Here is a 25,722-nt window from a genome sequence, read left to right as displayed (position 1 = left end):
AGGCTCCAGGCTCCGAGCTGTCAGCACAGAGCCCGACGCGGGGCTCGAACTCACGGGCTTGAACTAACGGACTGTGAGATCATGACCTGAGCCGAAGTCGGACGCTTCACCGACTGAGCCACCCAGGCACCCCAGGAACTCTATTTTCAAGGGAAGAATAAACATGTGACACACAGGCTTTAATCCCATATCTGCTACATTGAAGCTATTGGGGGCAGTAGTTGAGAGCACTGGCTCTGGAGACCAATTGCCCGAATTCAAATCGCAGCTCCGTCATTAGCCAAATGACCTTGAGCAGGTTAGTTCCTCTCTCTGTGCCTCTGTTTCCTCAACTGCACAATGAGATAACAGCAGCTACCTTTCAGGGTGGTTGTGAAGATTAAATGAGTTAATACATGTACATCAGGACAATGCTAAGCATTTAGTAAACACTCAGAAAGTAGGATTTCTACAAAATGTGTATATTTGTGGGGTGCCTGGGTGGCTCAGTCAGTTAAGCATCTGACTCTTGGTTTCGGCTCAGGTCATGATCTCGCAGTTTGTGAGTTCGGGCCCTGTACTGGGCTCTCCGTGCTTCGGATCCTCAGTCCCCACCACCCTCTCTCTGCCCCTTCCCCCTCACACTCTTTCTCTAAAATAAACATTTACAAAAATAATTATAAACACATTTTTAAAAAATTGGATGTTTGTTATTTTTAAGCCCCATCATGTCTAGGAAAGGGTAGAAGATTGGGGATGTAAAAGGCCACTAGGGTGGTCACGGTGCTGGGTGTCCCCCCCCCCTCCTCTGCCTTCCCCCAACTCCACTCAAAAACCCCTGACCTACAAGTTTTGTCAAGTGACCCCAGGGCAGCAGATGAGAATGAGGGACACGGGTGTGAGGTTTATACCCCCTTGTCCCTCCTCCTTCATGCCCTACAGTCATCCTAACCGTTCCAGAATGAGTACACTCCCACCATCTCTCAGCTGGGCAACAGGAAGGCTCCCGCTGGTCTTATGGTTCCACTGTCACCACCCCCTCACAACCCACTGTCCACAAGGGCCAAAGAGGTCTTTGAAAAGCATGAATCGGACCATATCACTTTCCTGCTCAAAACTGGCCAATGGTTTCTCATCACACTCGGAGTAAAATCCAAACTCCTTACCATGGCCTAGAAGGCCCTACGTGATTTGGTCCTTCTCTGCCTCTTCCACCTTATCCCCTAACACACTCTCCTCACTAATTCCCCTGGAGCCACGCCAGCCTTCTTTCCGTCCATCCTCCCAACATTCTAGGCTCATCCCTGTCTCAGGGCCTTTGCACAGCCACTCTCTCTGCTCTCCCTCCAGATCTCAGAGCTGTCTCCTTCCCAATAGTCAGGTCTCAGCTCAAATGTCCCCTTCTCAGGAGGACTGCTCTCATGCCCCAAAGTTACTACAACTGTTTCTTTTCTTCAAATTACAAATTGTTACCTAAAATTCTCTTATTTATCTGTTTATCTTCCGTCACTCTAACTTGCCAGACCTTTCAGAGTGGGAACGTGGACTCGCTTGTTGATACTGTGATGCCAGCACACAGCACAGGGATCGGCAGGTGCTCAGTAAATAACTGCGTCTAGTAAATAATGAAAAGCTCAGCCAGGCCACTGACCCATTAGTTCCTCCCTGTCTCTGGGCCCCGGTCTTCTCTTCTGTAAAGTGATGGGACTGGGCTGGACATTATCTGAGAGTCCTACCAGCTCTGACACGCTGTGTTTCAGGAATCCCCAAAAGAAGCTCCCATTGATTTGCATTTCCCTGGAATACTGGAGGCGGTTCAGCAATGCCCACATGCTGAGGACAATTCCGTGGGAATCTGAGGCTGACAGCTGCCTTGTCTTTTGCTTACCAATTGAGTGCACTTGTTCATCTTCCCTGGATGCTGTCTCTTGGAGATCGTGAAGAAATTTGCTGTTCACTTCAATGACATCATCGATGTTTGAGAACAGGACATCCAGGTCTCCCTGGGGCAGCTAGAAGAAACAAAGGAGCCATAGGACTATCTGGGATTTGGGTTGAGTGGCTCTATTCATGGGCTTTGGAGAGCAGTCCAGAACATTCACACCATCAGGGGCCTATGACTCTTGGGGAGACCGCCCCAGTGGAATGTCTGCAAGGCTTAGAAAAATTTTACAAATTAGGTATAAATTAGGTACTCTTATCACTCTGGGGAAACAGGAAGGGATGGAGTGCTCAGCATGGAATAAAAGCTGAACTGGGTTTTTTTTCCCCTAGATTTGCTGGAAGCTATCATTTTTCTGCTCTCAGTTTCCCCATCTGTCATATAAGGGTGGGAAGCTGGACTTCCTTCGAGCTCTGATATACTTGGCCCCCCCCCCACCATTACCTTGAAATGTATTCTGAACTCCAGCCACTATTAACTGGTGGTACCACCGTGAGACAGAATGCAGGACATCTATATATGTGCACAGGCACATACAGGACATTGTGTGTGTGTGTGTGTGTGTGTGTGTGTGTGTGCACGCGCGTGTGTGTCTATCCTGAATGCAAAATCAAGTAGGAAAAGCTAACTGTAGAAAAATATCTAGAGTAGGCTCTCATTTTTGTTAGAGTACGTAACAATCTATATTTTTTGTTTAATGCCTACAGAGAAAAATCCTCATTTCCGGAGGGTAAAATACGAGAGGCCTTTCACCTTCCACATTTCCTACTTGAGTATTTCATTCATTCAAGAAAAAATGAACTGAAGCCTATTATTTATGTGTCCAGAACTGGGGGATATATTGAACTAAACAGGCATTGCCCTAACTGAGCTTACATGCTAAGGGATTCTTAAAATCTTATAAAGAGAGCCTGTATTATTTCTGAAATCAGGAGAAAAAAAGATGTAAAAACCCATCATAGTGAAAACTTCTCCAGGTTACCATCTCCTAAATGAGACAATTAGAATATAGGTCAGTTTTGGGAGCGCCTGGTGGGGCACGGTCAGATAACCATCCAACTCTTGATTTCAGCTCAGGTCATGATCTCACAGTTCATGAGTTCGAGCCCGTTGTCAGGCTCTGCACTGACAGCAAGGAGCCTGTTTGGGATTCTCTCTGCCACTCCACCTTCCCCCCCACCCCACCCCACCCCCTCTCTCTGCCCTCTCCCCTCTGCTCACATGCATTCACACTCTCTCTCAAATATAAACACATAAACATTTTTTTAAAAATAGTATAGGTCACTTTAAGCAATCTGTTCTAAATCTGATAAAGGGCTATTTTATTAGCCCTTTTATTAGCTCATTTAATTCTCTGAGGCAATTACTCCTCTCCATTCAGCAGATGAATACACGGAGGCTTCAATGTGTTAAAGGCTTCGCTGGAGGTGGCATGGCCAATAAAGGGAAGTACCGGGGCTTACATCCAGGTGACTTCACGCCCACCACGCCTTCCCCTCCATCAAGCCTGCCCCGGGAACAGACGTGCGGTCTCAGAAGCCAGGACCCACGTTTGCCCCTGTAAAGGGAGGCTGTGCGCAGCCCCACCCAGGTACCTGCTGCAGGCGGCTCCTGATGTCTGAGGCACAGAGCTGGAGCATGTGCAGGTAGGAGGTCTCGGTGTCAATGAGCTCTCTGACAGCCAGCCTCTGATGCAGCAACAATCTGCCCCCAGAGTCCCGACCTTCTCCGTCGGGACTCCCTGTACTGGAGGACGGCTCATCAGTCCCATGTTCAGCCATGTCAGCAGGTTCTAGGAAAGGCAAACATATCCCAACTCACTTCCGGGAGCTCTGCTGGAACATGCTGTCTCTCATCCAAAGACGACTATTCATCAAGTGGCCTAAAAACATCTCTAGCTTACATACTGCAAGATGAACTATGTGTTAGCATTTGTGGGCAGTATCTGAATAATGTTAAAAGGCAGAACGCAGCTCAGATCATTGTTGACATTTTCCAGGATCCAGATAATGTGCTTGCCTAGCTTTTCTTCTATTCCACCCCCCTCCACCCCCAGCTCTTGACCCAGATTTATTTATCTGGTTCAGCCAAGTCTATCGCACGCTCTATCCCAGGGATTGCCTCCTTTCTACCCCCACTACCTCATTCAGGCCTCACAATCCATCCCCTGGGCTATCTCCACAGCCTCCAGGAGTACCTTTCCAAGTCCAAACCCCTCTCCCTCCTGCTGCTCCCCACACCCATTCATCCTGGATGTGCTTCCAGTTTAAACTTCCTGAATCGAAGCTTGTGATCACCGCGTTCCATGCTGTGAGGCTTTAACAGCTCCCTGCTGCTCTGGGGTCCGGCTCCAACCTCATTTTTCCCTTCCACAGACATTCTCAGCAAAAGAGAGCTACGTGCTTTCCTCCATGCGTGCACACTCACTTCCTGCCTCTGTGCTTTTGCACCTGCTGTGCCCCCCTCCCAGGACACTATCCTTGGACATTCATCTTCCCTAGATCCTCCCAGCCAGATGGAATTTCCCTCATTGAAACTCCCATGACCCCTTTATCTCTAGGTTTAAAAGTACAAATGGCAATACTATGGACCAACACGGCCTGAAAACCCCCTACTACAAACACCCAGAAATGCTGGATCAGGTATAACCAACTTCCTTTTCACAGCCTGGTGGGGCTTGCAAGAGAATAAAGGGAATAGCAGGGCCCCCAAATAGAGGGAACTAGAAACCAGAGCAGGAGCAGCTGGGGCCCAAAGTGGAGAGGTGGGCAGGGAAGAGGACATAGCCAAACTCAGCGAACCAGGGACTTAGGTGCTGGTGTTCAGACCAGAGCAGGAGACAAGCTTCTTCACAGAACTGGGACACCAAAAGACTCCAATGAAATGGTGCATCAAAAAAAAAAAAAAAAAAAAAAAAAGTCTCCCACTCACACAGAAGATAAGGTCATCTTGGTCTGGGTCCAACAGAGGACCAAAAAAATCCCCTCTGAAAATTCATAAAAGTAGCCCTGCCTTCACTGGGCTTTAGGTTCAAAGTGATATTACACATGTGGTCCAAGTAACCCAAAGCTGTGAAATTAACAGAAACAGTTGTAGACCAATGCTATTCTGAGTGCCCATGGAAAGATAATGTCTCCATGGGAATTCACACTGGTGCAGCCACTCTGGAAAACAGTATGGAGGTTCCTCAAAAAATTAAAAATAGAACTATCCTAGGACCCAGCAATTGCACTACTAGGTATTTATCCAAGGGATACAGGTGTGCTGTTTCGAAGGGGCACATGCACCCCCATGTTTATAGCAGTACTATCAACAATAGGCAAAGTATGGAAAGAGCTCAAATGTCCATCGATGGATGAATGGATAAAGAAGATATGGTATATCTACACAATGGAGTATTACTCGGCAATCAAAAAGAATGAAATCTTGCCATTTGCAACTACGTGGATGGGAACTAGAGAGTATTATGCTAAGCGAAATTAGTTGGTCCAAGAAAGACAAATATCATATGACTTCACTCACATGAGGACTTTAAGACACAGAACAGATGAACATAAGGAAAGGGAAACAAAAATAATATAAAAACAGGGAGGGGAACAAAACATAAGAGACTCTTAAATAGACAGAACAAACTGAGGGTTACTGGAGGGGTTGTGGGAGGGGGGATGGGCTAACTGGGTGAGGGGCATTAAGGAATCTATTCCTGAAATCAGTGTTGCACTATATGCTAACTAACTTGGATATAAATTTTTTTAATTAAAAAAATTAAATTTAATTAAAAAAAAAGAAATATAATGTATCCAGAAGAATATATCCTTAGCCTAGCCCATGTGGTACACCAGTAGATAACCCTGTCCTGAAGATGAGTTGACAATCCAAAATTATAAGAACTCCATGAAAATGAGCAGAATTAGACCCCAAGAACATCAGAGAGTCAAACTATCACATACAAAGTATAAAATAAGCAGGAAAAAAAAACTCCATATTATATAAAAAAAAAAGACCTGTATGATTTTTTAATTAATTTTTTTTAAGTTTATGTATTATTCTTGAGAGATAGAGACAGAGCATGAGCAGGGGAGGGCAGAGAGAGAGAGGAGGAGACACAGAATCTGAAGCAGGCTCTAGGCTCTGAGCTGTCAGCACAGAGCCGGATGCGGGGCTTGAACTCACGAACTGCGAGATCATGACCTGAGCTGAAGTCAGCCGCCTAACTGACTGAGCCACCCCGGCGCCCCGACCTGTATGATTTTTTAAAGCACCAAATAAAACTTACAGTAATTAAAATTTTAGCCTTTGAAATTAAAAACTGAATGGGCAGATTTTTTTTTAATTTTTTAATGTTTATTTATTTTTGAGAGAGACAGAGTGCAAGCAGGGGAGGGGCAGAGAGAGAAAGAGAGAGGGAGACACAGAATCCAAAGCAGACTCTGGAAGCTGTCAGCACAGAGCCAGATGCAGGGCTTGAACTTGTGAACCCTGAGATCATGACCTGAGCCACTTAACTGACTGAGCCACCCCGGCACCCCCTGAATGGGCAGATTTAACAGACATCTAGAAAAGAGAAATCGCAAAAGGGCATATAGATCTGAAGAAATTATCTAGACTGCTAAAGAGAGAGAAAAACATGGAAAATATAAAAGAATTTAAGGGATGTAGATATTGAAATAAGAAGGTTCATGCATCAAATCTGAGTTCCAGAAGGCAAGAATAAAGAGAATGAGAACAGGCAATATTCAAAGAGATGAGAGTAAGAATTGTCCAGAATTTATTAAAAAATATATAAATTCTTGGGGCACCTGAGTGGCTCAGTCAGTTAAGCGTCTGACTTCAGCTCAGGTAATGATCTCTCAGTTCATGAGTTTGAGCTCCTCATCAGGTTCTCTGCTGTTAGCACAGAGCCCGGTCCAGATCCTCTGTCTCCCTCTCTCACCGCCCCTCCGCAGCTTGCACTCTTTCTCCCTCTCTCAAAAATAAATAAACATTTTTTAAAAATTGAATTATTAGATCCAGGAAGTACAAGTCCCTCTCAGGAGAAGTTTTTTTTAAAATTCACATCCATGGGGCGCCTGGGTGGCTCAGTTGGTTAAGTGACCGACTTCAGCTCAAGTCATGATCTCGCAGTTTGTAAGTTGGAGCCCTGCGCCGGGTTCTGTGCTAACAGCTCAGAGCCTGGACCCTGCTTCAGATTCTGTGTCTCCCCGTCTCTCGGCCCCTCCCTTGCTCACGCTCTGTGTCTCTCTGCCTCTCAATAATAAATAAATGTTAAAAAAAAAACTTAAAATTCACATCTAAACACATTGAAGAGAAACTGCAGAAGCTCGAAGGCCTAGAGAATTTATCTTTTTATGTTCCTGTTCTCAGGAAACTATGGGAGAATGTGCTCCAGCAAAATAAATAGAAAAAAAAAGACATGGGGTACAGGGGACTGGTGATCAAATGTGACAGCAGCCAAGGAAATCCCCAGACAGGTGAAGGAAAATCCTAAGATGGACCGTTGGCTACAGGCAGATGACAAACAGTTCAAATTAGAGTATTTCAGAAAGTAATAGAATATCTTGAGAATAGATGTATTGGATTGGTAGAGAGTATGGTGTTTCTTTAGGAGATAATCACATAGATCATACATACAAAACTAAGAGGCAAACCAAAGAACAAATACAACACAGTTGTTAAAAAAAAAAAAAAACTGTGCAGAAAAAATGAAAGTAATTGTATGTTACCGCCTGGTTCAGTTGTAAATACAATTTACACACATTATAATACAAGTGATGTAATTAATATCATGTATAACTATACCGGGAGAATACGATAATGGGAGGGGTATACATGCGTAGTTGCAGGGGAGTAAAAACAAAAACCAAAAACCTAAATCCTCATCTTCCATAGCAGAAAGTCAAAGAACAATACCTAAATCAAAAACTTAAGATTTAACAGTACATACATGCTATTTAAAAACAAGGGAGTGGGGCGCCTGGGTGGCGCAGTCGGTTGGGCGTCCGACTTCAGCCAGGTCACGATCTCGCGGTCCGTGAGTTCAAGCCCCGCGTCAGGCTCTGGGCTGATGGCTCAGAGCCTGGAGCCTGTTTCCGATTCTGTGTCTCCCTCTCTCTCTGCCCCTCCCCCGTTCATGCTCTGTCTCTCTCTGTCCCAAAAATAAATAAACGTTGAAAAAAAAAATTAAAAAAAAAAAAACAAGGGAGTAAAAAGACAAAACAAAAAAACAAGGAAATAAAGTTTTAAATAATCAGTGAAAAATGAGAGACGGAATTGCCTGGTCAGGCCTGAGTCAGGAAGGAAATAGAATAAGCTGTTTTTCATAATAAACATTAGAGAATCATCTGTTTCTGTTTCTCATAACAAATATACAACCACCCATCTCTTTAAATTATATGCTTTCATCGCCTTAATATGAACTAAAAACTAAATGTAAGAAAAAGTGAGAGTTCCTCAATTTTGCTGGATATTAATATTCAAAAATAAAGCATATTACTGTATATACCAACAATATATTTTAAATGCAATTTAAAGATAAAAAGGTTTGATCATATAATAAAGACAAATATTATTTATTCCTTCTGAAATATCTTAATGTAACAAAAGATATATAAGATCTTTATGAAAAAAATTATAAAACTTTATTGAACTTACTGAATTGAAGAAACAATTATAAGTAGGGATACACTATGTTCATAGATAGGAAGACTCAATATTATAAAGAAAAGAAAAAAATTTTCCCCAACCAGATTCAATTCCAGTTCCAATGAAACTCCCAACAGAGTTTCACTTTTTGCTTTTTTGCTAAAACACAACAAGAAAATTCTAAAACATATATGGAAGAGTAAAAGGCGAAGACTGGCTAAGGCAATCCTGAAGAACAAGGTGGGGACCTGTCCTATGAGATATCTAGATCTACTTGAAAGCCAATAGTAATTAAAAAGGATGGTGTTGATACAGGGCAAACACATTAGTAGGACAGATTAGACAGCCCAGAAATAGACCACAATAAAAATGGAAACGTTTTATATGACATAAGTATAAGTCACTGAGAAAGGATGGTCATAGCATAAGCGGCCTCCCATATAGAAAAATAAACGAATGTAATCCCATATCACACTCAAATAAACTCCAGATGGTTAAAGACCTAAACGTCAAATACGAAACTCTAAAATTCTGAGAAGAAAACATAGAAAAAATATTTTTATATTTTTATTTATTTTGAGAGAGGGAGAGAGTACATGTGTGCCCGGCGGGGAGGGACACAGAGAAAGGGAGAGAGAGAATCCCAAGCAGGCTCCACCTCAGCTTAGAGCCCAGTGCGGGGCTGGATCCCACAACTCTGGGACCATGACCTGAGCTGAAATCAAGAGTCAGACACTTAACAGACTGAGCCACCTAGGCGCTCCCATAGGAAAATATTTTTATGCTCTCTGAGGATTTCTTTGACAAGACATAAAAGAAACCCCAAAAGAAAAGATTGGACAAGACTGATAAATCTGATGACAGTAATATTGAAATGTTCTCTTCATCAAACAATTCTACAATCAAATGGAAAAGAGACGCCTCCAACCAGAAGATATTTGTGATGAATGTAACCTGCAAAAAGTTTAATTATCTACACTACATAAAGAACCTTCTATGAATCACTAAAGCCAGGCAATTTAAAAGAAAAACAAAGCATACTGTTGCACATACAATATATTGGTTCATTCAATGTCAGTGTTAACCTCCTCCTATTAAGTCATCCCGTAATACTGAAATTGGACAGCTAAACCCCAGCTTCCTTGCAGCTAACATTCCAACATGCGTTTTCAGCCCCACCAATCAGATGGTCTCACGTGAGCACTGAGTTTAGAACTGAGCTAAGTAGGAAGAGAGGTGATGCTTGAGATATCCATTTAATGGGGTAGGTACTGCACGGTTTAAAGTCATCAATTCTGGCAAAAGATTGTGGCTAAAGTAATGGAATTCTGAAGCCAGCAGTAGGGCCAGCAGCATCCCAATTCTCTAATTTCCTGATTGTTGCAGAGGGTAGCAATGCCTCTGGAGGGGCGTTCCTGTAGCATGGCCTTGGGATTCATTCCCAGTGGCCTATTCTGTGGTCTGCTTGTCCAGCTGCTCTGCTGCTATGGTAAGCACCTAATACACTCTTTTAAATACCCGACTGGGAGGGGCGCCTGGGTGGCGCAGTCGGTTAAGCGTCCGACTTCAGCCAGGTCAAGATCTCACGGTCCGTGAGTTCAAGCCCCGCGTCGGGCTCTGGGCTGATGGCTCAGAGCCTGGAGCCTGTTTCCGATTCTGTGTCTCCCTCTCTCTCTCTGCCCCTCCCCCGTTCATGCTCTGTCTCTCTCTGTCCCAAAAATAAATAAACGTTGAAAAAATAAATAAATAAATAAATAAATACCCGACTGGTTAAAACAGAATGACTTGTGTTCTCTCCAACTAAACTGCGGATGATAGAGGTGTGAATAGGTATTGACAAAAGAAGAAATTAAAATGCCTAATACACGGGGCAACTGGGTGACTCAGTCGTTTAGCATCCGACTGTGGCTCAGATCATGATCTCACAGTTCATGAGTTTGAGCCCCACATCAGGCTCTGTATTGACAGCTCAGAGCCCGAAGCCTGCTTCGGATTCTGTGTCTCCCTCTCTCTCTGCCCCTCCCAACTCATGCTCTGTCTGTCTCTCTCCCTTTCTCCTCTCTCTCTCAAGAATAAACATTAAAAAAACATTTTTTTTAATGCCTAACACACAAATGAAAAGACTCACTTGTGGGGCGCCTGAGTGGCTCAGTCAGTTAAGCATCCAACTCTTGATTTCAGCTCAGGTCAGGGTCTCACAGTCCTGAGATCAATCCCCGAGTCGGGCTCTGTGCTTAGAGTGGAGCCTGCTTGGGAATCTCTTTCTCTCTCTCTCTCAAAATAAATAAATAAACATTTTAAAAAGAAGAAAAGATTCCCTAGTAACTAGGCAAACAGGAATAATTAAAGCTGCCATGAGATACCATTTCATGCTCATCAGATTGGCAAAATATAAAAATGGTGAGACTGTAGGTGAATGGGGAAGTCTCACGTACTGATACGGTAATGGAAAGTATTGCAACCACTGCACAGAGCAATTTGGCAATGACTAGAAAAGTTAAAAATGCTCACAGTGTCAGGCCAATCAGTTCTACTCCTAGATATATCCTGTCTTCAAGAAACTTCTTCACATATACACAAGAAATGGACACAAGAATGTTCACTCCAGCACTGCTGATAATGACTGGAAATTAGAAACAATCTCAATGTCCATCAACAGGAGAGTGGGTAAATAACTTGTAATATATACATATCATGGAATTCTGAACAACAGTGAAAATGAACAAACTATAAATTCATGTATCAACATGGATAGCCTCACAAACACTGTAAAGAAAGGGAAAAAAAAGAAAGTTCTAGAAGGGGGGGTTTGAAAGAAAGTTCCAGAAGGGCACATAGATTATAATACTATTTTCTAAAATTTAAAATACGTAAAACAATGCTAGATAGTGTTTAGAGATATATACATATGGAACACCAGTATTAAAAATTTTGTGGAAGTGGGGCACCGGCGTGGCTCAGTCGGTTAAGCATCTGACTTCCGATCAGGTCATGATCTCACAGTTCGTGGGTTCACAGTGGGCTCTCTGTGAACAGAGCCCACTTCAGCTCCTCTGTCTCCCTCTCTCACTGCCCCTCCTCGGCTCACATTCTCTCTCATTTCTCAAAAATAAACATTTAAAAATTTTTTTTAAATTTTTGTGGAAGTGATTAACAATAAATTCAAATGGTAGTAACCTCTGGAAAGGGAAGCAGAGAAACAGAATTTAAGACAGTATCAAAAATGACTTAATGGCATCTGACGGTTTGGGGTTTTTTAAGTTAAACTTTTAATTTGGAGATAGAGATTCACATGCAGTTGTAATAAGTAATACATTGGTTCCATGTACCCTTTACCCAGTTTCCTCAATGGTAACATTTTGCAACACAATCTCACAGCCAGGATACTGGCATTGATACAAGGGTCCCTTTTCACCCAACCCCATCCCATCCCTAACCCCTGGCCCCCAAGAAATCAGTTCTCTTGGGGTGCCTGGGTGACTCAGTCGGCTAAGCATCCAACTTCGGCTCAGGTCACGATCTTACGGTTCTTGAGTTCGAGCCCCACGTCGGGCACTGTGCTGACAGCTCAGAGCCTGGAGCCTGCTTTGGATTCTGTCTCCCTCTCTCTCTGCCCCTCCCCTGCTCATGCTCTGCCTCTCTCTCTGTCAAAAATAGACATCAAAAAAAAAAAAAAATTAAAAGAAATCAGTTCCCCATTTCTTTTTTTTTTTTTTTTCAACGTTTATTTTTGGGACAGAGAGAGACAGAGCATGAACAGGGGAGGGGCAGAGAGAGAGGAAGACACAGAATCGGAAACAGGCTCCAGGCTCTGAGCCATCAGCCCAGAGCCTGACGCGGGGCTCGAACTCACGGACCGCGAGATCGTGACCTGGCTGAAGTCGGACGCTTAACTGACTGCTCCACCCAGGCGCCCCCAGTTCTCCATTTCTATAATCCTGTCATTTTAAGAATGTATGTAAACAAAATCATTATAGCGTGTAAGCTTTTTAGGACTGACTTTATTCAATCAGCACAATTCCCTGGAGATTCCTGTAAACCGTTGAATGGATCAACAGTTCCTTCCTTTTTACTGCTGAGGACCTGAGAGGTTCTAGTTGCTTAAAAATAATGAAGCACATATGGCAAAAACGTTAAAATTAAACATAGATAGATGGTAAGAACATGGTATTTGTTGCACTGTTCTTTGTTTTTTTTTTTTTTTCTGGATGGTTAAAATATTTCCTAATATTTAAAACGGCACACATCCCATTCAAACTTGCACTTGGTTATTTAGGGTCATTTAGGACCAGGCCTCATCTTCCTGGCCAGACACTAAGCACTTAGAGACAAGATAAACACCCATTCACCTCGTGTCCCCCGCTGTGCCTCACAATAATGAAGACACTTGCGGATGTCAGTGGTCCTTTGAGAGGCATGAGTAGCAGCAGAAATTTCTGTCCTGGGCCATCAGATATTATGTAAACTGACTGTGGAGAGCAATGGGCCTAGAAAGCTCTCGGAATGCATCTGTCTGATGCACAGTTCTGTTCCAGCTTCTGAACACTGCCTGTGGCCTGCTGACCTGTCCCCGGCCTGATCCGCTGACACTCACTACCCAGAGCATAGGTTCTCTAGAAAGATCCCAATAGGATTTCAGGAGAACTACTCAGGTTCCACTACTCAGAACTCTTGCTAAATAAACAAAAAGCACAAATAATACTTTATAGAGAACTGCTAACTATTTAAAATGGCATTAATTTGCACTTAGGTTAATTGAAATCTAGACCTCCAAGCAGGCCTGGCAAAACCTCTCTGTAACAGCATTTTGTTATCTCTTATAGTCTGTGTAATGGAAAGGAACACACTTTTATTTCTTTAAAAATATATTACTTGGCAATGAAAAGGAAGGAAGTACTCCTGATACGTGCTCCAACATGGATGAATCTTGAAAACATTATGCTAGAAGTCAGTCAAAGAAATCAGTCATAAAGGACCACCTATTTTATGATTTGGTTTATGTGAAATGTCCAGAACAGGCGAATCTGTAGAAACAGAAAGCAGATGATTGATTTCCTAGGCTGAAGGGATAGGGGTATTGGTGGCTATGGGGTACAGGGTTTCTTTTAGGGATGATGAAAATGTTCTAAGTTTATCGTGGTGATGGTTGCACAACTCAGTGAATACACTAAAAACCATTGATTTGTGCATCCTCGATGGGCGAATTATATGATACATATTATATCTCAATAAAGCTGTCACCAAAATAACATTAACTATTGGCAAGGATGTGGGCAAACTGGGTCTCTCATATATTACTGATGGGAATATAAAGGGGTACAGCCACTCTGGAAAATAGTTTGTCAGTTTCTTTAAACACAAAACATACACAGGGGCACCTGGCTGGCTCAGCTGAACGTCCAACTTCGGCTCAGGTCATGATCTCACGGTTCACGGGTTCGAGCCCCGCATCAGGCTCTGTGCTGACAGCTCAGAGCCTGGAGCCTGCTTCGGATTCTGTGTCTCCTTCTCTCTCTTCCCCTCCCCCACTTGTGCTCTGTCTCTCCCTGTCTCTCAAAAATAAATAAATGTAAAAAAAAAAAAAAAAGAAAAAAGAAAAAGAAACACTTAGCAGCGATCATACCTCAGGACATCTATTCCAGAGAAAGAAAACTTAAGTCCATACAAAAACCTGTCCACAAATGCTCGTACAAGTTTGATTTGTAATAGCCAAACTGAAAACAAAATGCTGTTTTAATAGGTGAATGCTTTAAAACAACAACTGTGGTAGATCCAATATCACTGATCACCCAGAAGGAACCGGGAATAAAATACTGATACATTGCAATAACTTGGATGGCTCTTGAAGGTATTATACTGTGTCTCAAAATGTCACACCCTGTGTGATTCCACTTATGTGAGAAACGAAATTATAAAGACAGAGGCCAGATAGGGGTCACCTGGTTAGGGACAAGGGGGAAGGGCATGGGGGTGTTACTGTAAAGAAAGAACACGAGGAAGAACTGTGTGTCTTAATCGAAGTGATAGTTACACAAATTTGCCATGTGATATAATAACACAAAACAAGCATTCACAAATAGTGTGCCGATGCCAATTTCCTGGTTTTGATAGTGTGCTATATTTCAATAAGAGAGAACCACTGGAGGAACTTGGTCAAGGGCACACAGAAACCCCGGTACTGTCCTTGCAACTTGCTGTTAAACAAGCCTGTACGCCTTATTCCTGCCTGTACATATTTCAAAATAAAAAGTTAAAAACAAACAAAATATTACATAGCTTACGTTTTCCACTATCATTGCAACTCTCTCTGGACAAGCGGAACTCAAACGCCTGGGAGAGCAGGCTGGGTGTCCCTGTTCCATTTCCTGGTCTGGCCTGATAAGAACTCTGGTCTCAGAGAACATGCTCAGAAAACATGGCTATTCTTACAGTCCAGTCATGCTCGCTCCTGAGATCTCTTTCATGCCCTGTAATAGCCAATTAAGAACTAACATCAGTTTAGCATACAGGCGATGCTAAAAAAAAAAAAAAAAAAAAAAAAAAAGTCTGTTCATGGGGCACTTGGGTGGCTCAGTTGGTTAAGCATCCAACTCTTGATTTTGGCTCAGGTTATGATCTCACGGTCTGTGAGATCAAGCCCCACATTGGGCTCTGTGCTGACAGCGTGTAGCCCGCTTGGGATTCTCTCTCCCCCTCTCTCTGTGCCCCTCCCCCACTCGGGCTCGCTTTCTCTCTCTCTCAAAATAAATAAATAAACTAAAAAACCAAATTTTTTTTTTTTAAACGCCTGTTGAATGTTCTGCAGCCACAGCTTCAGACTCCAGGATGGTGTAAAACAGCTCTTTCTGTAGCACACGTTCATTCAACAAATATTTGGAGCACCTACCTTATGCCAAGCACTTTCCTAGATTCTGAGGATATAAAGATCAAGAAAAGAAACAGATCTACAATAAGGACAGGGTATTTAAAACATCTGGTAGGGGCGCCTGGTTGGCGCAGTCGGTTAAGCGTCCGACTTCAGCCAGGTCACGATCTTGCGGTCCGTGAGTTCGAGCCCCGCGTCGGGCTCTGGGCTGATGGCTCGGAGCCTGGAGCCTGTTTCCGATTCTGTGTCTCCCTCTCTCTCTGCCCCTCCCCCGTTCATGCTCTGTCTCTCTCTGTCCCAAAAATAAGTAAATGTTGAAAAAAAAATTTTTTTTAAAACATCTGGTTATTGGGGCGCTGGGGTGGCTCAGGCAGTTGAGCTTCTGACTTCGGCTCAGGTCATGATTTCACGGTCTGTGAGTTCGAGCCCCGCATTGGGCTCTGTGCTGACGGCTCAGAGCCTGGAGCCTGTTTCAGATTCTGTGTCTCCCTCTCTCTGACCCTCCCCCATTCATGCTCTGTCTCTCTCTGTCTCAAAAATAAATAAACATTAAAAAATCTTTTTAAATGTTCAGACTCAAAAAAAATTGATTTAAAAAAAATAATTAAAAAAATAAAACATCTGGTTATTTGCCCCAAGTTTCTTTCCACTAAAAGCAGAAGGACTAACTCGGTAAATGTTATGGACATCCTGATTATTTCATCCCTTTCAAGACAGAAGAAGTGACAAGGGGAAATGATGCATCAAATCTAATTCTAACCAGGGACCCCTGGCTGGCTTGGTCGGTGGAACATATGACTCTTGATACCAGAGCTGTGAGTTCGAGCCCCACGTTTAGAGATTATTTAAAAAATAATTTAAAGAATATATACGTCAGACCGGGCCAAAGAACTGAACAGAAGAAGTAGATCCCTGGGGAAAGGGAAACTGTCACCTTAAAGTTCTTTCAGAAGGTAAAATGTCACAGAAGAGAAAGTCCAACATCCCTGAGCCTCCCACCCCAGGTTTTAGACAGAGATCAATTTCAATACTTAAGATTAAAAAAAAAAAAAGTAAGATGTGTGCATCTGGTCTGAGACTGTAAAAATGAGGGTTCATGGAAGATTGTCAAAGGTGCTATCATGATAGCAAAAGGCTTTGTTGAAAAACAAAGGAAGGAAACACCTATAGAAACAAGAGTAGCCACGCTAGGATCCTGCCTAACCTGGTGCCTGGTTTATAAAAACATATACACACACACACAAAATAAAAATTTAAAAAGGGAGGGAGGCACCTGGGTGGCTCAGTCGGTTAAGCGTCCGACTTTGGCTCAGGTCATGATCTCACAGTCTGTGAGTTCGAGCCCTGCGTCGGGCTCTGTGCTGATAAGCCTGGAGCCTGCTTCAGATTCTATGTCTCCCTCTCTCTCTGTCCCCCCACTCACGCTCTCTCTCTCTCTCTCTCTCTCTAAAATAAATAAACATTAAAAAAAACTTAAAAAAAAATTACAAAGACATACACGACAGTCAGAGAGGAAGGTCCTCTACAAAGAGCTTCCAAAACGCTAAACACCCAGAAGGAGCTGGGATTGATAAAATTATAAGAATAACGGGGCGCTTGGGTGGTTCAGTCGGTTAAGCGGCCGACTTCGGCTCAGGTCACGATCTCACGGTCTGTGAGTTCGAGCCCCGCGTCGGGCTCTGTGCTGACCGCTCAGAGCCTGGAGCCTGTTTCTGATTCTGTGTCTCCCTCTCTCTCTGACCCTCCCCCGTTCATGCTCTGTCTCCCTCTGTCTCAAAAATAAATAAACGTTTAAAAAAAAATTTTTTTTTAATTATAAGAATAACTTCCAAAGCTCTGCCCCTACTATGACTGCCACATATATTTTAAGATGCATGTTCAGAAAAAGTAAGAAATAGGCACACTATTTGATGGCTTTGCTTTCCTCTTCTCAGCCCTAAAGAGGGACTTAGGAGGCAGTCAGTGTGAAAGCTTGGTGCCCAGACCCTGGAGCGGGGAAACCTGATTTCAAATTCTGATTCTGCAATCAACTGGCTGGCTTTTCTGGGATAATGATATAACCTTCTTTGTAGGGTGATTATAAGGTTTCATAAGATAACCCATGTAAAGTGTCTCAACAGAGTGCCTGGTATAAGGTAAGTTATCAGTAATTGTAGCAGTTGCTTTTGTTACTATTAATGTCAAACTGTAAAGGATAGTATCACCATGGATCCAGTGGATCAAGAAATGTCTAAGGCACTTGGCTGGTCACATTCAAGCAGACGGCAAGAACAGTTGATTATGATGACAATACTAAGTAATAGGAACGGTACACCAGAGCCTGACTCAGGATGCCGCTAACACCAAAGAAATGGAGCTGAGAATGGAGGGATCATGAGACTGAGCCTTGATGACGTTACTCAGTCCAGCCGTGATGGACACCGATTGACTTTGGATTTTTTCATGAGCTAATACATTTTCTTTCCCCATGCCTCTTCAGACTTGGCCACTCTGAGCTGGGTTTCTGCCACCTGAGTAAAACAGATGGCCTGCCAGCCATTAGAAAGGGAAACCGAGATCACTGGGAGCCAGCATAGGTGAAGAAAAAACAAAAACAGAGTAACAGGTCATGCCAGACTATCCTCATTCTCTTACTGAAAGGCAACTAGGCCAGTGGATCAAAGGAATCCTGTAAGCTAGGGTAACTGGCCCCACAAGGTGATGACGTCTTTCTATAGAGTGTCTGTCTGTCTATCTCTCTCTCTCTCTTTTTTAAAGATTTATATATTTTTTAAGTTTATTTATTTATTTTGAGAGAGAGAGAGAGAGAGCACGAGCAGGGGAGAGGCAGTGAGAGAATCCCAAGCAGGCTCCGCACTGTCAGCAACGCAGGGCTTGAACTCACGAACTGTGCAATCATGACCTGAGCTGAAACCAAGAGTCAGATGCTTCACTAACTGAGCTGCCCAGGTGCCCCCTTTAAGGAGTCTCTCTAGGGAGTAAGACAAAGGTGATGGAGGCTGGGACTGAAGGTGGGGGGAATCATAGGACAATAATATGAAGTAAAAACTGATAAAACCACACAATTCAAAAATGTTGATCAGTGTCAACCTCTGGGATCTGCTCCGTTTGCTTAAGGCCATCTGTCAGTCCTTCCAGTGCTTTCCATCTCCAAGACCACCTGAGTCTAAACCTCCACCACCTTTCTGCTGGAAGACTGCTAAGTCTCCTGACTGGATGCACAGCACCAGAGTGGAGCGTCTTTCAAAAACGTGCAACTGACTGCTTGGAACCCAGACAAGCTTTCCCTTGATTCCCATCCTCCTTCCAAAAAACTACTCCTTCCCCCCCTCCCCCCGTAATTATTTTTCTTATTCTATTTGTTTTACAGGTTCATTCAATAAAGCATAAGCCCCGCCAGGGGGAGGATCACATCTGTTTTCCAACACATCTCCTAGTGCTGACTCCAGATCTAGCATATGGTAAGTGCTCAATTAATTGAATGAATGAATGATGAGGATGAACCAGCGGAATAATGATCAAATTGCCAATGGCACTGTAACAAATGGAGTCAGACTAGTATAATCATATACAACTCTCAGGGGCCACCAAAAAGCTCAAGGTCAGGTGAGAGATAGCAAACCCCCCTCGAATTTTATATCAGTGGAATTATAGAGTATGGGCTCTTTTTGGTCTGGCCTTTTTCTTCTCTTTTCAGCAGAATTCTTTTGAGATCTATCCATGTTGTGGCATGTATCAAGAGTTCATTACTTTTTAAATGCTGAGTGGTATTCGACTGCATGAATATAGCACAATGGTTGCTTTCTATTTATCACACTGGATAAACAATTGGTTGTTTTCCATTTATTACAACAGAGCTAGACGGAGAGATGTACTGTCTGGGTTACATGACTTACATTTCAATGTTTTAATGTTTATTATTTATTTTTGAGAGAGAGAGAGAGAGAGTGCGCGCGCATGTGAGCGCGGGGTAGGGCGGGGGGGGGGGGAGCAGAGAGAGAGGGAGACACAGAATTGAGGCAGGCTCCAGGCTCTGAGCTGTCAGCACAGAGTCTGATGCGGGGCTCGAACTCGTGAACTGTGAGATCATGACCTGAGCGAAGCTGGATGCTTCACTGACTGAGCCACCCAGGCGCCCCTTTAACTTTTTAAGAAAATGCCAAACTTTTCAAAAGTGGTGGTACCCCTTTACATTTCCACCAACAGTGTATGTGACTTCTAGTTCCTCCACATCCTCATCAGTTATCCTCTAGTCAGTCTTTTTAATTTTAGCCATCCTAATAGGTAGCAAGTGATATCTCATTATGGTTTTGACATGCATTTCCCTAATGATGAATTATCTGCAGCATCTTTTCAAGTGCTTACTTGCCACCCATATGTCCTCCTTGGACATTATGGTTTGTTCAAATTACAAAAGAGGCTCTCACTCCTTACATAATTTAGACAAATGATACGGAATGTTATAAAGAATATGTAGTCCCCTATTACCAATCCCCACCTCCAACACACACACTGATAACCTAAGGTGCATAAGAACCATCAGGAACACTGGTCAGGCAGGCAAATTCTTGCCCCCATTCTTGAAGATTTTTTTTTAAGTTTATTGTATATGTACGTATTTAACGTTCATTCGAGAAAGAGCAGGAGCAGGGGTGGGGGTGGGGGTGAGTCAGAGAGAGAGGAGAGAGACACAGAATGCCAAGCAGGCTCTGTGCCATGAGATCATGACCTGCGCCAAAACCAAGAGCCCAACTGACTGAGCCACCCTGGTGCCCTGTCCCCACTCTTGAAGATTCTGATTCAGGAGGTCAGGGATGGCTCATTTCGGCAAGTCCCTAAGTGATTCTGATGCAAGTAGTCTGTAGATCCTTTCTTGAGAAATTCTGCTTTTCCTACTAAAGAATTGTTTAAAGAATGAAGACAGCCAGTCTGGAAAGGCCTGCGTGGGCTGTGTTCAAATAAGGAAGGACCTTGGCCTGAGGGAGTGAGCACATTTGCCTGATGTCGTCCTACGGGGCACCAAATGTTTGGAACCTAAAGGTCAAATTAGAAAAAACTTTCTAGGGGCACCTGGGTGGTCCAGTCGGGTTGAGCATCCGACTTCGGCTCAGGTCATGATCTAGCGCGGTCCGTGAGTTCCAGCCCCGCATCTGGCTCGGTGTTGACAGCTCAGAGCCTGGAGCCTGTTTCAGATTCTGTGTCTCCCTCTCTCTGCCCTGCCCCTGATCACAGTCTCTCTCTCGAAAAATAAACAAACATTAAAGAAATATTTTTTAGAGAAAAAACTTTGTAGGAGCGCCTGGCTGGTTCAGTTGGTAGAACAGGTGACTCTTGCTGTTGGGGTTTTGAGTTCAAGCCTCGCCATGGGTGTACCACTTACTTTAAGAGAAAAAACAACTTTGTAACAGAGTTACTGTGAAACAAAATCAGGCCACAGAGCCGGGAAGGGAAGGAACTTGCCAAAGTCCCTGAGCTTGCAAAAAAAAAGGTTGAGAAATGACTGGCTGAAGGTGAGACAGAGAGGAGGCAAGAGGCATCCCAGATGCACACATACACATTCTCTGTTTCTGAGGAAAAACTCTCCTTTATAAATACCCAGAGAGGAATGTAAGCCACCAGACAGGTAGTGTGTGTCTTAATCCAAATTAAATAGCAGCTATTTGCCCTAAGCCATATTTCCCTGACTCTATTTGCAAGGCCTAAAATGGTAGGGAAAGGAGACCACACAGCCTTTTGTAAGAGCAGTTCTTTTTATAAGTAGGCCTGCCCAGGCCCTGTCCTCACAATTTTGGATCCACAGACTTTAAAACTCCTAATGAACAACCAATAGGCTTTGGACAATCAAGCTCAACAAACGCCATTTTGCTTCAGTTACAGTGCTCAAACACCCGCCTCAGGAGTTAAATAAAAAGCCATTTATTTGATCTAGAATAGACTCAACGGGAGCACTGTTTACCATGGCAAGCTGCTGATCGAAGAGGGATGAGAGCCAGCTGCCAGCAACTCCTGTCCCCTGGCAGGGACTCAGCTGAGCCCCCATCACCTGGTAAGACTGTGTGTTGCCCAGGCCCCCATGTATGCCCTCCTCTATCCTCTCATGGAAAACCAAGCTATGCAGGTGTTGGCTCCATCCGAAAAAGGCAAGTAAGGCCCAATAAACCGTCCTTGTTAGAATGTCTGGTAGCTTCAGGGCACCCCAGGGGCTCAGTGGGTTGAGAGTCCAACTCTTCATTTAGCCTCAGGTCATCATCCCTGAGGGTTGATGGGATCAAGCCCTGAGTTGGGCTCCACACTGTGTGTGGAGCCTGCGTGGGGCTCTCTCTCTCTCTCTCTCAGAGGCACCTGGGTGGCTCAGTTGGTTGAGCATCGGACTTTGGCTCAGGTCATGATCTCGCGGTCTGTGAGTTCGAGCCCCGCGTCGGGCTCTGTGCTGACAGCTCAGAGCCTGGAGCCTGCTTCGGATTCTGTGTCTCCCTCTCTCTCTGCCCCTCCCCCGCTCATGCTCTCTCTCTCCTTCTCTCTCTCTCTTTCTCTCTCAAAAATAAATAAACATTAAAAAATTAAAAAAAAAAAAAAGAATGTCTGGTAGCTTCTACTCTCAGCATTTCACCTTGGGCCAAATACTGATGCTAGGCATTGCTATGGTTTTATTTAGGCTATCGTCATCACAACATGCGCTGCTTCTTCTAAGCCATAACAGGGTTCACTTTAGAGTTTCATGTTCATAGTTTTTTTAATTATCTCAGACACAGCCCGATTTCTCCCAGGGCATCACCTTTCCTAACTGGCACAGCAGCGGGCCACTGGATTCTGTGCACCAGCACAGAAGGGCTCAGCCTTCATTCTTAAGTCTGAATATAACTTGAAGGATGAAGCAGACAATCTTATCCCTATTTCACAGGTAAAACTGGGCCCTGGAGAGGTTAAACTACTGGTCCAAGGTCACACAGCTAGCAGGGTCAGGACACTGGACTGACTGTCCAATTGGACTCACTTCTTTCCCAGCTGCCTCCCTTTAAAGGAGCAAAAGAATGCTCCGAACAGCACAGCCTGAATGCCAGCCTTCAGTCACTTCTTACAGCAGAATGCTTCGTTCAAACCTGAAACCGTGTGCAAGGTTATGCGTGAACCTTGGGGCGGGGAGAGACTCAGATTTCTAAGGGGTCGGGGATCCCCAGAAGGTTAAGCATGTGGGCAGGCTGCTGTCAAGTTTCTCTACTCCCCTCCAAGTTTTGAGCGCTCACAGTGCACGGAGCACTGTAGGGGGAGCGGGACAGCCCCGGCTCTCGGCTCTCGGTCCCAGCTTTGGCACAACCTTTCTGGGGTTCCTGGCCAAGGCTGCTCACCGCAGGGAGGCAAATTTCCTTTCCCTTTACCCTGGCCTGGACTGACTAGTCACAATTATATTTTCCTTCTCAAAGATTCTTTAATATTGTTTGCATTTTCCATTGTTTTAACCTATGGGTTCTTATTAAAAGTCACCCCAAATCCTACACTGAAGCAGGCAGGGGTTAAGTTGTTGGTTTTTTTGTTTGTTTGTTTGTTTGTTTGTTTGTTTTAGGCCACCTTACCTCTCTGGGCCTTAGTTTTCCACCTGTAAAAGGTCACATGGATCAGGTTGCCAGCATGCCCGTAAGACCCGTGACGCAAACAAAGCTCACCGCGCCACCTGGGACCCGGCGTCGCGGCTTCCGCGCTCCCCACCTCCCCACCTGAATCCGAGCGCCCCCCCTCTCCGCGCCCACCCCGCCCCAATAGCCGGCAGCCCTCACCTCGCGGATCTCTGCCTCCGGCGACGCAGCCGCGGGGGCGCCAAGGGCGCCCGGCTCCCCTGCCCCGCGCCGCGTCTGGGCCTCGGCGACGCGGGTCCCACGGAGGGCGCGGGCGGGCGCGGCTCTGCCCACGCTGCGCGCGTGCGTGCGCCGCGGAAGGGCGGCCCGCTCTCGCGCCTTTGTCAATTGTCTGCGGCCAGGTTGTTTTCCACTCGCTGCGCCCGGGACCCGGCCGGGCCGGACCGGGGTGGCCCTGGCCTTGGCCCGCCGCCAGCGCGGAGAGCTGCTGAGCGCCTAGCGCGCCCGGGGGCCCGCCCACCCTGCCTTCTAGTTCAGCCGTCTTCTCGCCGGGGGGGGCGCGGCACCCCCAACACCCGGACCAGCGCTTAGGCCACCCGGTTGGAATGTTGACCCCTGGATCACTGAATATCTGTATTATCTGTGCCCCGGCCCGAAGCACTGGACATTAGGGCTGGACCTCGATTTCATTCCGAGAGTTCGCTGCCTAGGACCTCTGGGTTCTTACCCAGGCCTCCCGTGAAGTCAGTCTTAGACAAATCTGCCAGTCTCCCTGCCCCCCGAGTCTCCTTTTCTGTGATCTGAAGGTGTTCTCCATTCTCTCCCTGCTGTGAAATGGGACGCTGTTCTAGGCACTAAGTATTCAGCAGTCCACGGGGCAGAAAAGGTCCCCGTCCTCCTAGGGGGGTGGTGGGTGAAGGGGGTCAGTGAACATTGAAATGATAATTGCAAGAAAAAAAATGTGATAATTGCTTTGAAAAAGGTTCCCATCAGGACAACCAAACCTTGTTTGTGGGGTTAGGAATTGACTAGATTAACTTTCTTAAATCTTCTCGGTCCTAATCCTTATTCTTATTCTCGTTATTAGGGCTCATTATTTTTTATTATGATTAATGACAGCAGTAGTAGTATTGCTTACTAAGTGCCAAGCACTATACTAAACATTTTACTTGTATTTTTTCATTAGCCTCATTCACAACTTCTCTATGCAATAGGCATACTTCTCATTATTGTTAATATTATCCTCCTTTTAGAGAAACTGAGGCCAGAAATGAAAAGTAACTTGTCCACTATGGCATAGCTACAAAGCAACAGAACCAGTATTCAAATTCAGACTCTCTGAGGCCTCAGGGTCCTTCATCTCTACTCTACACCCATAAAAATATGAAGACCAAAATGAGGTTGTCTTCAATGTGATGGATGAGAAAAACGGAAGGGGAGAGGGTGGTTTATTCTGTAGACAAGAAAAACAAGGGAAGGTGAGAGCTTTCTGAAAGAGCTGTCCATGGATTAGACTTGGCACGTATGACCTGAGAGGTCACTAGCATGGGGAAATCTATGAAGGACAGACACATTGCAACACATAAGGCAGAATTTCTCCAACAGAACATTTCACAAGTGGTATCAGCGCCTGGAGAAAATGCCATTAAGGGTCAGCATTCAAAATATAACATTGTAGGGCACCTGGCTGGCTCAGTTGGAAGAGCATGTGACTCTTGATCTTGGGGTTGTGAGTTTGAGCCCCACGTTGGGTGTAGAGATTATTAAAAATAAATACATGAACTTTAAAATAACAACAAAAAAATATAAAATTGCATGTCAACTATATTTCAATAATAAAAAGAATGTTTTAAAATAGTCAACATTGAAGCAGAGAGGCTTATCAGGAATGCCTCAAAGAAGAGTCCTGTAAAAGTTAAAGACTGGGTTAGGAATCTCTAAGTTTTCTTCCCATTCTGAAGGAATTCTGGAGGGAAATGGAATCCTAGAGTGCTTAAGTGACATACCCAAAGCCCCCCAGGAGTGAAGACCTGACCCCAAAGCAAGGCTGACTTCTAAATCAGACTTTCTGGGGCGCCTGGGTGGCTCAGTCGGTTGAGCGTCCGACTTCAGCTCAGGTCACGATCTCGCGGTCTGGGAGTTCGAGCCCCACGTCAGGCTCTGGGCTGATGGCTCGGAGCCTGGAGCCTGCTTCCGATTCTGTGTCTCCCGCTCTCTCTGCCCCTTCCCCGTTCATGCACTGTCTCTCTCTGTCTCAAAAATAAATTAAAAAAAAAATAAAAAAAATAAAAAATAAATCAGACTTTCTGTTTGTGGGGAAAGTCTTACATGCTCAACACCTCAGTTCTGCTCCTGTAAAGTGTGTGTGTGTGTGTGTGTGTCTGTCTGTGAGACCAGTCTTTTCTTGGGAGTATGGAATCAGCTGCTCTCTCTGTTCCACTTTATATTATTAATGTGCACATTTCCTCCTTGCTTGTGTTGAATATTCTGTGATTTCAGACACAAGTGTCAACACTCCCCGGGCAACTGCTGTATCACTGGGGTCTCAGGGGTAGCGGGGTCCCAATTCCGCAAGAAGGACTTATTTGGTAATTTAAGGAAAAAGGAGACAAGCTGGAGAGTATTTTCATTTGAAACTGATGTTTCTTAGATTCTGTTTGAGGACTCTGGATTTATCTTGAGTTAAATTCCTAAGGTATTAACACTAATATCCCATTTCTTAT

The 25,722-nt window shown here is 44.5% G+C and overlaps 1 protein-coding gene across 3 annotated transcripts in view; it reads right to left on the bottom strand.

The window, feature by feature from the left end:
* ARHGEF37 (Rho guanine nucleotide exchange factor 37) overlaps window positions 1-23,479 on the bottom strand; it is a 107,659-nt gene extending 84,180 nt beyond the window's left edge. The window contains exons 1-3 of one of the 3 annotated variants that reach the window (XM_040497399.1): window positions 23,201-23,479; window positions 3,517-3,713; window positions 1,868-1,991 (exon numbers count right to left, since the gene is read on the bottom strand). In XM_040497399.1, coding sequence (XP_040353333.1) covers window positions 1,868-1,991; window positions 3,517-3,702 — 310 coding nt within the window. In that variant the 5' untranslated portion in view covers window positions 3,703-3,713; window positions 23,201-23,479. The remainder of the gene's footprint in view (window positions 1-1,867; window positions 1,992-3,516; window positions 3,714-23,200) is intronic. The other 2 variants (XM_040497418.1, XM_040497409.1) reach the window with 2 other exon arrangements.
* Between the last annotated feature and the right edge of the window lie 2,243 nt (window positions 23,480-25,722).

Source organism: Herpailurus yagouaroundi, unplaced genomic scaffold, assembly GCF_014898765.1.
Source record: "Herpailurus yagouaroundi ecotype Mexico unplaced genomic scaffold, PumYag 29, whole genome shotgun sequence".
In the NCBI taxonomy this organism is placed as follows: Eukaryota; Metazoa; Chordata; class Mammalia; order Carnivora; family Felidae; genus Herpailurus; species Herpailurus yagouaroundi.
The sequence above is the reverse complement of the archived record's forward strand: the minus strand, read 5'-3'. Positions and strand labels throughout refer to the sequence as shown.